Genomic DNA, 13,205 nt, shown 5'->3' with positions numbered 1-13,205 from the left:
CGGATTCCATATAAAATTTGATCATCTTGGCCCTCTTGTTCATTTTTGTTAAATGGAATGATTCACAAAACCAATCTATTGATTCACTAGTTAACAATATAGGGCCATTTTAGCCCTCTTGTTGTATTTGTAAATTATATCAAGCATGCTTGAAATGTATACCAGGTTTTGCAGGTATACTGAAGCCATGTTTGCGAGTGTAGCCATGTGCTGAGCATGTTGTATATTTGTTTTGTTTCAGTTGACAGCCCTAAAGCGTCCCCTCGTGGTGACCCATGAGCTCTTCACCAACTCCATTCTCGATATCACCTGGTGGGTTACTTTGTACACTGCTATATACTTGGCAAACTGTGCAGAAGGCACAGCTTTTTTGTTCTTTTTCTTAAACTATGCCTGTAACAAAAGCAAAAGATGGCACCAATAGACATATATCAGCTTGTATTAAAGTAATTGCCCATAAATGCAGTTATTGCACTTTAGATTACCTGTACACGTATGTAGAGTAAAGGTATATCATGCTTATGTTTATTTGTCATGCATCAGGGCGAGCTGTGGTTCTGAGCTGCTGTGTTGTTCGTGTGATGGGACAGTCGCCTACATACAATTCAAACCAGAGGAGATTGGAACTCCCATGAGCAAGGCTGACACGGTACAATGTCTAAGTGTTTATTTTTATGCCCCCTTTTGAAAAAAGTGGGGTATATTGTTTTGCACATGTCGGTCGGTCGGTCGGTCTGTCTGTCTGTCGGTCGGTCGGAATACCAAATGGTTTCCGATCAATAACTTGAGAACGCTTTGACCGAGGGACCTCATACTTGGTATGTGTATTGGTCATCACCAGCAGATGAACCCTATTGATTTTGAGGTCAGTGGGTCAAAGGTCAAGGTCAGTGTGACCTTTACATGAAAAACGGTTTCCGATCAATAACTTGAGAACGCTTTGACCCAGGAACCTCATACTTGGTAGGTGTATTGGTCATGACCAGCAGATGAACCCTATTGATTTTGAGGTCAGTGGGTCAAAGGTCAAGGTCAGTGTGACCTTAACATGAAAAACGGTTTCCGATCAATAACTTGAGAACGCTTTGACCCAGGGACCTCATACTAGGTAGGCTTATTGGTCATGACCAGCAGATGAACCCTATTGATTTTGAGGTCAGTGGGTCAAAGGTCAAGGTCAGTGTGACTGTAAGCTGAAAAAAGGTTTTCTGATTGTCCATATTTATGCCCCCTTTTGAAAAAAGTGGGGTATATTGTTTTGCACATGTCGGTCGGTCGGTCGGTCGGTCGGTCGGTCTGTCTGTCGGTCGGTCGGTCGGAATACCAAATGGTTTCCGATCAATAACTTGAGAACGCTTTGACCGAGGGACCTCATACTTGGTATGTGTATTGGTCATCACCAGCAGATGAACCCTATTGATTTTGAGGTCAGTGGGTCAAAGGTCAAGGTCAGTGTGACCTTTACATGAAAAACGGTTTCCGATCAATAACTTGAGAACGCTTTGACCCAGGAACCTCATACTTGGTAGGTGTATTGGTCATGACCAGCAGATGAACCCTATTGATTTTGAGGTCAGTGGGTCAAAGGTCAAGGTCAGTGTGACCTTAACATGAAAAACGGTTTCCGATCAATAACTTGAGAACGCTTTGACCCAGGGACCTCATACTAGGTAGGCTTATTGGTCATGACCAGCAGATGAACCCTATTGATTTTGAGGTCAGTGGGTCAAAGGTCAAGGTCAGTGTGACCTTTACATGAAGAACGGTTTCCGATCAATAACTTGAGAACGCTTTGACCCAGGAACCTCATACTTGGTAGGTGTATTGGTCATGACCAGCAGATGAACCCTATTGATTTTGAGGTCAAAGGTCAAGGTCAGTGTGACCTTAACATGAAAAACGGTTTCCGATCAATAACTTGAGAACGCTTTGACCCAGGGACCTCATACTAGGTAGGCTTATTGGTCATGACCAGCAGATGAACCCTATTGATTTTGAGGTCAGTGGGTCAAAGGTCAAGGTCAGTGTGACTGTAAGCTGAAAAAAGGTTTTCTGATTGTCCATATTTTATTTTCTTATATAGTAGACAGTAGAAATTTATATGTCACTAAATGCATGAGTTGAAGTATCAGTTTTCAGTGAACATCTAGTTTAATTATGCCCCCCTTCGAAGCAGAGGGGTTATATAATTGCTTTGCACATGTCGGTCGGTCTGTTGGAAGACCAAAGCTTGTCCGAGTGATAACTCAACAATTCCCGGACCTATGGTCATCAAACTTGACATGAAGATTAGGTATGACCAGTAGATGACCTGCCTCATATGCATCCAATGACAAATCAGCTGTCATTTCAGTCCATGCATATTTCATTCAATTGTCCAAATATTTCTGGCAACTTGGCGCTCAGGGGGCATAATGTTTGACAAACATCTCTTGTTTATTTAAGTGTCCAAATCCTACTAACAATTTGGCTCCCAAGGGGGCATAAATGTTTCACTAACATCTCTTGTTGTTGAGTTGTAATGCATAATTACAAAAGATTTAAGCAATTTAAACAATTGGTCAACTGCTATTGATATGCCTTTAACCTCAAAAGAATATAAAATTTTAAAGAAATATTGATATATTAGTCGATTTCTTTTTTTTTCAATTGAGGTGGCGGACCAATAGTAAAAAAGTAAAATGTATGCGAGTCTGTATGTGTGAGCATATGTACATGAGTCTGTTTTTGTGAGCGTATGTATGGAGTCTGTGTGTGTGAGCATATGTACGTGAGTCTGTGTGTGTGAGCATATGTACGTGAGTCTGTGTGTGTGAGCATATGTACGTGAGTCTGTGTGTGTGAGCATATGTACGTGAGTCTGTGTGTGTGAGCATATGTATGTGAGTCTGTGTGTGTGAGCATATGTACGTGAGTCTGTGTGTGTGAGCATATGTACGTGAGTCTGTGTGTGTGAGCATATGTACGTGAGTCTGTGTGTGTGAGCATATGTACGTGAGTCTGTGTGTGTGAGCATATGTACGTGAGTCTGTGTGTGTGTGAGTGTAATGTTCAAGGGCCTGTTGTATGAGCTGGTGTTTTTGTGTTACAGCTTCACCTGCTAGAGAAAATCTATGGGAAGGCTGTACATAAGACGTCCAGCAGTGGTGGGGCTAGCCAGATCATTGAGTCTGCAGACCTGCTCCGACTACAGCAGCAGCAGCAGCAGAACATGAGCATCTTGTCATCAACAAGCCTGGTCACGTCCCCTGAGGAGCGTAGCCGACTTTCCAACACATCCAACTCCACCCCGACCAAGTCGTCCATTATCTACAGGGGCAAGGACATCACCGGTTCTCCCTTTAAGGTACACATGACTGCTCATTTAGAAATAATAAAAAAAATTATGTTATAGGAGGCCAGCTTCTTAGTCAAAAATTTAATATTCTTTTGGTACCAAAGTGGAAACATACGGTAGGTTTTGCGAACATTACTTTATTTAATGTCTGGTATTTGAGTGGCTTTGTATTTCACAGCCAACAGACAAGCAGATAGAGACGAAGACTCCCGACGGGAGACGCAGGATCACACCCATCTTTATACCATCAGAGCCGGAGGTTGGGTGCGTGTTTGTTGAGATATGGATAGCAAATATGTTAATTGCCAAAACATCAAAATTGTATTAAACCAATGTGTACCTGTTGATAAGCGTAAAATCTTTAAAGACGCATTCCAAATGTTTTACAGATAGATAGTACCATAAAATTTTACCTGGTTAGAGTTAAACTACACCTTTGTTCAACATTTTGTGTTACTCTTGTTGAATTCTTTAAGGTGTAATGTCCTTTTAGAAAGTGTTAATTAGAATATTTTGGGCCAAATTACCATATTTGAATTAAAGTTTAACTGGGTTTACTGTGATAAAGTACTGAAGATATTGACCTTTTAGTTTGGCGCACTAGCACTGCATAGTTCTACTGGTAGTGTTAATTATTGTTTGTGTCTTACAGAGCTGCACCAGAACCCTTTACAGGTAATACCGGAAGTAAGATCCAGTTTAAGACATCAAAGGGAGGTACCAGCATCCAGATAGAACGCAAGAATGTGGTAACACTGAGCGGGTTGATGTCTCCCCCTGCAACCTCCCCAGTCCGTCCCGGGACTCTGGAGAGCACACCTAAGTCCAACTCCTCCATCTCACCTGTCACTGCTGGTGGTGATAAGTCCATTGATGCGGTGGTGCAGGTAGTTTTGATTCACCATAAATTCAACACATAAATAACAGATTGCAAATATCAGCTTCTGAGTACCTTATAGCGCTTTACCTGGTTATAACATAGATGTACATAACTGTTGCTGGGAAGTATATTGTTTACCCATCTCATTCTTATTGGTGAAGGAAGGTTAGGACATGAATCACTTTCATTTATAATGTTTTTACAGCCCTTGTCTGCATTAGACAACCAAAAAGATGCATCCAAAGCACCTGACACACCAAAGTCTTCCAACCTACACAAGATCTCAAGTTCGGCAGAGAAGTATGTAGTACATGTACAGAGCAAGAACATAACATGGATGTAAATGGTCATTAGCAGTAACTGTGAAAACTTTAGATTACCCAGTTATAGATGTCTAGGCTGCATTTGTCACAATTATTACATGTTTCCTCCTGGTTAGACTTGTCAGTAACAGATGAACACTTAAAATCAGTTTTAACAGTTTAAAGATATATATATTGTTACAGGTTAACACATGAGTCATTATGTATTTATGTAGGAAGGGCCTTTCATTGAAGCGGAAGCATGACAAGGATGAGCCGCCACGTAAGAGAGGACGGCCGCGCCTTGCCGACAAGGACAGATCTCAACCTGCAACTACCACCCCCTTCACCACACCCAGTCTACCTGTATGTAACCATTAACTATGATATAGTGTTAAATAGTACAAAAAAGGTAAATGACAAGCTTTCAAATCTTTAACTGTTTAAACACAAGGAATTGCAAGAACAGGCTCCTACATGAAAACATGCATAAATCAGATTAAATTGAAAATAACATACCAGTGAATTCGAAAGAGAATGATGATAAAGAAATTTACTGCTACCTTATTTTCAATTTCATCCTTTTCATCACCAGTACTTTTAACATCACTTTCCTCAATAATTAGTTCAAGTTTCTCCAAATACTTTTCTAACTTTTTCTCTTTAACACTTTCAATCCTGTCTTTTTCTTTAACTTGTACAACTGCGGCAACTTTATTTTCTCATCTCACAGCCTTAGATTTAGAGCTTTCTTGCCTCTCATTTCATTCTTTTCTTCTTTTCACTTTATGTGTTTCCTTGCTCTTCCTTTCACACATTCCTAAGTTCTATTTCGTCCCCTTTGTGCAATTAGCCATCACAGTTTCTTGTTCCCACTACAGGTGCAGTTAAAGTCTATACAGTTGATCAGTGTCAACATGATACAGCTTAGTAGGCGCTATATTCAACCCAGAATTTACTTTATTTCATTCACTTGATCAATGCACTGAATCACAAATTCACATGAACCCTAATCACTAACAACACCAATATAGCAATACTTTCAAAATATTTATTTTAACACAATGCGATCAATAGCATACACTTATAGCATAATACATAAGCACATACGCTTGAAATCACACTGAATATGTGAGGTCAAATATGTGATGATTCCAATGGCAACCCACGGGTGCCTCCCATGGTGTGGGGGCGGGGCATCTGCATGCGGCTGGCTGCTTCTCAGAGGTCAGTTTCTTTCCATGCACAGCAGCATGCACCTGCTTGAAAATTGTTTACCAACACAGGCAATATAATCAATGTCAAACAAAACAGAAATGAAATAACAGGAATCTTAATATATTACTGGTCATCAAAGATGATGAAAATCAAAGGCCACACCTCATATTGATCACTTCATTACTACTCTGTGAACTGATAATCCTAGTGTAAACTACTATGCTTCACCTTGATATGTAAGAACATGGGTCGCTTGTTTATAGACAGTGATGCCCTATTAATATTGAACTAATCTATACAGTGATGGTTGATATTGAAAAGTTGAAAAATATTACAATGGGACTGAACTTTAAATACAAATAATGATATCAATCAACATGCTCAATCCCGGTACATACAACCAATGAAATATTATTCACAACACTTATATCAATGCAATAGTGAATTAATTTTTTTTTAAATAAATATATATTTACTGTAATTGCCACCAAGTTGTATCGCTTAATACATGGAACCCTCTCTTGAAGATTACATAAAAATTTATTCTAGTATGGGTGGGGCGCCTTAATCACTCTTTACTAACCCAGCTTGCACTAGTTCACTTATTTCTTGTGTCACTGGCCAGATGTGAAGTGTGTATCACTACCAGTTCCACATGCTGCTTACCATATATGTCTAGGTCACGCTGACCTATTAATTTGGGAGCCACTGTCCCCAGGCTACCTTTTGATCTGTAAAAGGCAATAGATTTGGAGAACAGAATCAATAAAACAACACAAATATTTGCACAAACCACTTAACGATGTTTACTGTATATCTCTCTATGATATCATAATTTTGATAACATTGGTAATATCTATAACGTCTGCAACAGCACATATAAAAAATCCATATAATATGGATTATGGAACATATACAAATACATGCACATTATGTGAGGCAAGGTAAACAATGGTGCAATCATTACACATTACATTGAAACAATGTATATATCCCACAACATATATAGACCTATACTACAATCAATCCGTACAAAGGCAGATATTATATTATGAGGGTTTAAGGAATAATAATCTGCATAACAGTGCATTTTTTGCATACGTGTATAATGGCCCACTGCAGTGTTAACTGTGGACTACAATATTGAAAGTTGATATATTAGTTGATTGGTTCACTTGAAACACTGAGATATTTGTGTAAGGTTAACAATCATTATAACTCCATATCTAACAAACTACGCTATGCTACCGGTACTTGAATAAGTTACCAAACCTGATAATTTACCAGGCAGAGTAACAATTAACAATGTCAGTAGTGAAACAAAAATATGATATATTTGAAATACTTTTGTTAAATATAAAAGAAACACCCAATTCCTCATGGCTTATACAATCATATCATCCATGAATCATGGTCTGCCTGAAAAATAAGTTATGCATTCTTGATTAAAGATTTTGTACTTTTCATTATGGTATAATTTCAGCTTTATCAGGAAATCAACTATAAGTCATTTGTTGTGTTCAATCTTAGACATGTTTCTGTACATGGTTTCTCTGCTCTAGGCTCAGTCGGGCCAAGCTGCGGTTGAAAGGCCAGTGGCCAGGCACCTGACATCTGCCCCAGAAATCCTCATCCCAGTGCCAGCAACAGAGAAACGTCTTTCTGTACAGGTACTCCCAGACTCCCCACACTGATGTCAGACAGTAGTAGACATGCAGTTATAATGAACAGTCTTCTCAATATTAATCTGAAGACATCCCATACCTATATAACAGCTTATTAAATGTAGCATTATATATATATATATAAGTTTATGGCTTCTTAATAGCAGGATATTGTAATAAATAGAATGAATATTTAAGCATCAACCCAAGTACTACATTATGAAGGCTTACTAATGACGACTCTTCTTAACCCTGTGTTGAAGGTGTTGGCAGACTCGGGAGAAGGTGCATTGACAGTCACCGTGGAGAACAATGTACCCTCTGGAGGCGTGATGTTGAGTCGTCTGTGCGTGGCACGGGGTGGCGACCCCATATGGCAGCAGGTCCTCTCCACTCCAGCTACTGCCGTGGCAGGATCCAGGTCATCCTTAATACAAATTATGGCCCCTGATTGACTAAGGAACTTAAGTTAAAGGTTTAGGGCGGTTAAGGTTTTGGGGCAAGTTGGGATTTCTTAGGTACCCTTCATTTAGTTGATTTAATACTTCACAAAGCCGTAAAGGGCCATCACACAATTGGGTTACATAACTTCATATTGACCTGAATACAAATTATGGCCCTTCATAGACTCCAGGCAATATGAAAATAAATATTTCTTCACATGGCGACAGGTATAAACTCATATTTTACTTGTCGCAAGGTTACAAACAGTTTTCAGTAACATCAGTCTAAATCTTAATTTTGAGTCGCTTATTTGAATAAATTTTGTGATTTCCGACTACAACATATTTATATTTTCTTGTTTGGATGTGTCATGCTGTTATAAATTAAACAAAAAGAAGCTCAACATCAAGACAACATTAAATGTATTTTCCACTTCAATCTTGTCAATAACAAGAACTTTACTTTTGTTTTTGCATAAATGTTGTGTTTGATTTTCAAGTGTAGTCCTAGAATAATTGCTCAAGTTAACCATTAACATCGTGTATTAAGGCAGTGTGCAAGGGTGGTCATCACTTTTGTGTTAGCTCTAGTTTGTACGTATTAATTTATATTAAACTTGTGTAATGATTAAATTTAATAATTGTTGTATTTGTTTGCAGGACAATTACGGCGGTCTCCTGTACTAACTGCTGTCTGTCAGTGTACAATGAGATTGGCCAGAAGGCTCTGCCGAATCTCATGCTGTCATCCAAGGTGTCCATCCTGGACGTACATGGTTGCCATGTGCTGGCCGTCACCTGCACTGGCGCCCTCTACCTGTGGAATGTGCAGAAGAAACAGTGCATCATCAAAAATGAACAACTCTCAGGAATAATTAAACGTAAAACATTCCAACATTTGTTAGTGTTTCTTTGTGTTGGTATTTTTAACCAGGTGTTCAACGAAAACCGGGTTATTAGAATGAGGTTGTCGTTGGGCGGACGGGCGGGCGGGCGATCGTCAAACATTGGTTTTTGTTCAATAACTTAAGTTATCATTGATAGATATTGACGAAACTTGGTGTGTAAGTTGCTTATGTGAAGAGCTAGCTTGGGATTGCTTTTGAGTGGGGAGGGGCTATGGTCAAGGTCACTATTACTTAAAATAGAAAAATGGTCAAGGTCACTGTTACTTAAAATAGAAAAATGGTTTCTGCCCAATAACTTTAGTTAGCATTGACAGATATTGATGAAACTTGGTGTGTAAGTTGCTTATGTGAAGAGCTAGCTTGGGATGGCTTTTGAGGGGGGTGGGGCTAAGGTCAAGGTCGCCTGTTACTAAAAATAGAAAAATGGTTTCTGCCCAATAACTTTAGTTAGGATTGATAGATATTGACGAAAGTTGGTATGTAGGTAGCTTATGTGAAGAGCTAGCTTGGGATTGCTGTTGAGGGGGGAGGGGCTAAGGTCAAGGTCACTGTTACTTAAAATAGAAAAATGGTTTCTGCCCAATAACTTAAGTTAGCATTGACCGATATTGATGAAACTTGGTGTGTAAGTTGCTTATGTGAAGAGCTAGCTTGGGATTGCTTTTGAGTGGGGAGGGGCTAAGGTCAGGGTCACTATTACTTAAAATAGAAAAATGGTCAAGGTCACTGTTACTTAAAATAGAAAAATGGTTTCTGCCCAATAACTTTAGTTAGCATTGACCGATTATATGAATATAGCTTATATGAAGCTGCAGATTGAACTTGCTCATACAACAAATTAATTGGCTATAATTTCTGATTGCCCATAACAAAAACCTGGTTTCGGCGCTTCTAGTTTTCTTTAAATTCTAGAAGACTTACTCTTTCGAAGTAAATAATTAAGTATAAAAGCTTGTTGTATACTTTATCACTTGCCTGTTTTGTCCAGGTGAAGAACGTGTGAAGAAGGCGGTTTTGAGCACAGAATGTGTGCCAGTGGTCACCCTGTCAAGTCACCGATCGTTTACATTCTCCCCAGACCTCGCTTCATGGTAATCTATACTGCTTGACAGTGGTGTTTACTCTCTGTATACAAATGTACATGGCATTACTGAAGTATATCTTCTGTAAAATTCAATGAAACACTTCTTAAATAAATATGTCTCAGTAGATATTATATCTTTTTCGAAACTAAGCTTTAAGGCAAGTTTAGGTAAAGTTTTTCATTTGATTTGTTACATTCCTTAAATAGGATTGAAATTATAGATCTTATGATATTTTTTTGAACACTCATTAAAAAGATGGTCCCTTTATCTTGGTCCTTTCAAGCTAGAATAAGCTGCTTTTATGTAATGAACCCAAATGCATTGCATTACTAATTCACTGTTTTTTTTTATGGCACCGAATTACATTTTGAAGCCTTTTAAAAGTTGATTATGCCAAGTTTTTAATTTTGCACATCAAAAATCTTGCCATGTCCTTGCAGGTTGTTGGTTCAGGACAGGAGTGACAGGGTCAGCCAGAGCTCGAGTCATTACCACACGAAGCCACGCCTCACTTCCAAACATGCTGGCACACTCACTGCCCTCCACATTACACAGGAAAGGTTAGTCATTACCACACGAAGCCACGCCTCACTTCCAAACATGCAGGCACACTCACTGCCCTCCACATTACACAGGAAAGGTTAGTCATTACCACACGAAGCCTCACCTCATTTCCAAACATGCAGGCACACTCACTGCCCTCCACACCACACAGGAAAGGTGAGTCATTACCACACGAAGCCACACCTCACTTCCAAAAATACAGGCACATTCACTGCCCTCCACACCACACAGGAAAGGTAAGTCATTACCACACGAAGCCACGCCTCACTTCCAAACATGCAGGCACTCTCACTGCCCTACACACCACACAGGAAAGGTGAGTCATTACCACTCAGAGCCATGCCTCACTTCCAACCATGCAGGCGCACACACTGCCCTCAACACCACATAAGACAGGTGAGTCATTGCGACACAAAGCCACGGCTCACTTCCAAACATGCAGGCACACTCACTGCCCTCCACACCACACCTTTTATCAGTATGATAATGCAATTTGATTTTCAAGAACCGATTCATTAGACAAAAAAATAAACAAGGTTTATGATTACATTTAATGACGTACACATCAAACCATCAATTGGTCACATTCTTATTGGCTTTAATGTTTAACATTGAAAATGACCCTGACCTGATTTCATCTTATACAGGAATTGTATTAACGCAGTAGGCTAAAACTGCTGTATGATATGTTGCCCCTTACGCAGTTTATATATTTACACATATATACTTAACCTATAATCACTGTTTACGTATCAGACATGGAGGTACAGAGCGACTGGTTCAGTCTGCTGCGGACACCAGGCAGCTGTGCACGTTGAGCCATCTCGAGTCCCAGCTTCAAGCTTGCCTCGCCCTCCAGTCGCCTGCAGAGTACCGCTTCTGGCTCCACACATATGTGCGATATCTTGTACAGGAAGGTAGATACATTCTTACTCTGCTTCCAATTTTATGGAAAAAAAAAATCTGAACTATCTAAAATTTAACAGTTTGTTTGTTTCTAATTTAAATTTGGATGAATAAAATTCAAAATGTGAAATACAAAGATCAAGAGTTTCACATCAACATTAAGCTTTTTCCCTTAAGTTAAATATCATGCTTTATTATATGTCAGCAAAACAGAATTTAAATGGGTATACACAATGGCAGTCTTTCCTTCCCAGAAGTCAGTCCATTCGTGCATAGATAACCACAATATTGTGACACAAAGTGCTTCAGTATTTTAAGGGCTCTTTAAATTGTGAAAGAAGCAACACATTGCCCAAACATGTTACATTGACTTGTGAAAGAAGCAACATAATGCCCCAACATGTATCATTGACTTGTGAAAGAAGCCACACAATGCCCCTGCATGTTACATTGAATTATGCAAGAAGCCACACAATGCCCCAACAGGTTACATTGACTTGTGAAAGAAGCAACACAATCCCCAACATGTTACATTAAATTGTGCAAGAAGCAACACAATGCCCCAACCAATGTTAACATTAAGTTGTGAAAGAAGCCACACAATGCCCCCAATATGTTAATTTGACTTGTGAAAGAAGCAACACAATGCCCCCAACATGTTACATTGACTTGTGAAAGAAGCAACACAATGCCCCCAACATGTTCCATTGACTTGTGAAAGAAGCAACACAATCCCCACATGTTCCATTGACTTGTGAAAGAGCAACATAATGCCCCAACATGTTACATTTACTTGTGAAAGAAGCAACACAATGCCCCAACATGTTACATTGACTTTTGAAAGAAGCAACACAATCCCCAACATGTCACATTGACTTGTGAAAAAAGCCACACAATTCCCCAGCATGTCACATTGACTTGTGAAAGAAGCCACACAATTCCCCAACATGTTACATTAAATTGTGAATGAAGCCACACAATGACCCAGCATGTTACATTGACTTGTGAAAGAAGCCACACAATGACCCAGCATGTTACATTGACTTGTGAAAAAAGCCACACAATGCCCCAACATGTTACATTGACTTGTGTAAGAGCAACACTATGCCCCAACATGTTACATTGACTTGTGAAAGAAGCAACACAATGCCCCAACATGTTACATTGACTTTTGAAAGAAGCAACACAATCCCCAACATGTCACATTGACTTGTGAAAAAAGCCACACAATTCCCCAACATGTCACATTGACTTGTGAAAGAAGCCACACAATTCCCCAACATGTTACATTAAATTGTGAATGAAGCCACACAATGACCCAGCATGTTACATTGACTTGTGAAAGAAGCCACACAATGACCCAGCATGTTACATTGACTTGTGAAAGAAGCCACACAATGGCCCAGCATGTTACATTGACTTGTGAAAGAAGCCACACAATGCCCCCAACATGTTACATTGACTTGTGAAAGAAGCCACACAATGCCCCTACATTTTACATTGACTTGTGAAAGAAGCAACACAATCCCCAATACGTTACATAGACTTGTGAAAGAAGCAACACAGTCCCCAATATGTCACATTGACTTGTGAAAAAAGCAACACAATCCCCAATACGTTACATAGACTTGTGAAAGAAGCAACACAGTCCCCAATATGTCACATTGACTTGTGAAAGAAGCAACACAATCCCCAACATGTTACATTAAATTGTGCAAGAAGCAACACAATGCCCCAACCAATGTTAACATTAAGTTGTGAAAGAAGCCACACAATGCCCCCAATATGTTAATTTGACTTGTGAAAGAAGCAACACAATGCCCCCAACATGTTACATTGACTTGTGAAAGAAGCAACACAATGCCCCCAACATGTTCCATTGACTTGTGAAAGAAGCA

General features: G+C 39.4%; 2 protein-coding genes across 3 annotated transcripts in view; one reads left to right on the top strand and one right to left on the bottom strand.

The window, feature by feature from the left end:
- LOC128230447 (protein HIRA-like) overlaps positions 1-13,205 on the bottom strand; it is a 257,743-nt gene that overhangs the window by 171,711 nt on the left and 72,827 nt on the right.
- The window catches only part of LOC128230444 (protein HIRA-like), a 37,422-nt gene that overhangs the window by 19,415 nt on the left and 4,802 nt on the right, over positions 1-13,205 (top strand). For both annotated transcript variants that reach the window (XM_052942712.1, XM_052942711.1), the window contains 13 exons: positions 242-312; positions 544-649; positions 3,092-3,346; positions 3,516-3,601; positions 3,990-4,224; positions 4,423-4,517; positions 4,756-4,885; positions 7,300-7,407; positions 7,665-7,822; positions 8,505-8,725; positions 9,741-9,843; positions 10,278-10,397; positions 11,158-11,318. In XM_052942712.1, the coding sequence (XP_052798672.1) occupies positions 242-312; positions 544-649; positions 3,092-3,346; positions 3,516-3,601; positions 3,990-4,224; positions 4,423-4,517; positions 4,756-4,885; positions 7,300-7,407; positions 7,665-7,822; positions 8,505-8,725; positions 9,741-9,843; positions 10,278-10,397; positions 11,158-11,318 (1,849 nt within the window). The remainder of the gene's footprint in view (positions 1-241; positions 313-543; positions 650-3,091; positions 3,347-3,515; positions 3,602-3,989; positions 4,225-4,422; positions 4,518-4,755; positions 4,886-7,299; positions 7,408-7,664; positions 7,823-8,504; positions 8,726-9,740; positions 9,844-10,277; positions 10,398-11,157; positions 11,319-13,205) is intronic.

The sequence above is a fragment of the Mya arenaria genome, chromosome 4, assembly GCF_026914265.1.
Source record: "Mya arenaria isolate MELC-2E11 chromosome 4, ASM2691426v1".
In the NCBI taxonomy this organism is placed as follows: Eukaryota; Metazoa; Mollusca; class Bivalvia; order Myida; family Myidae; genus Mya; species Mya arenaria.
Note: the sequence above shows the minus strand (reverse complement) of the source record. Positions and strands in the feature narration are given on the sequence as shown.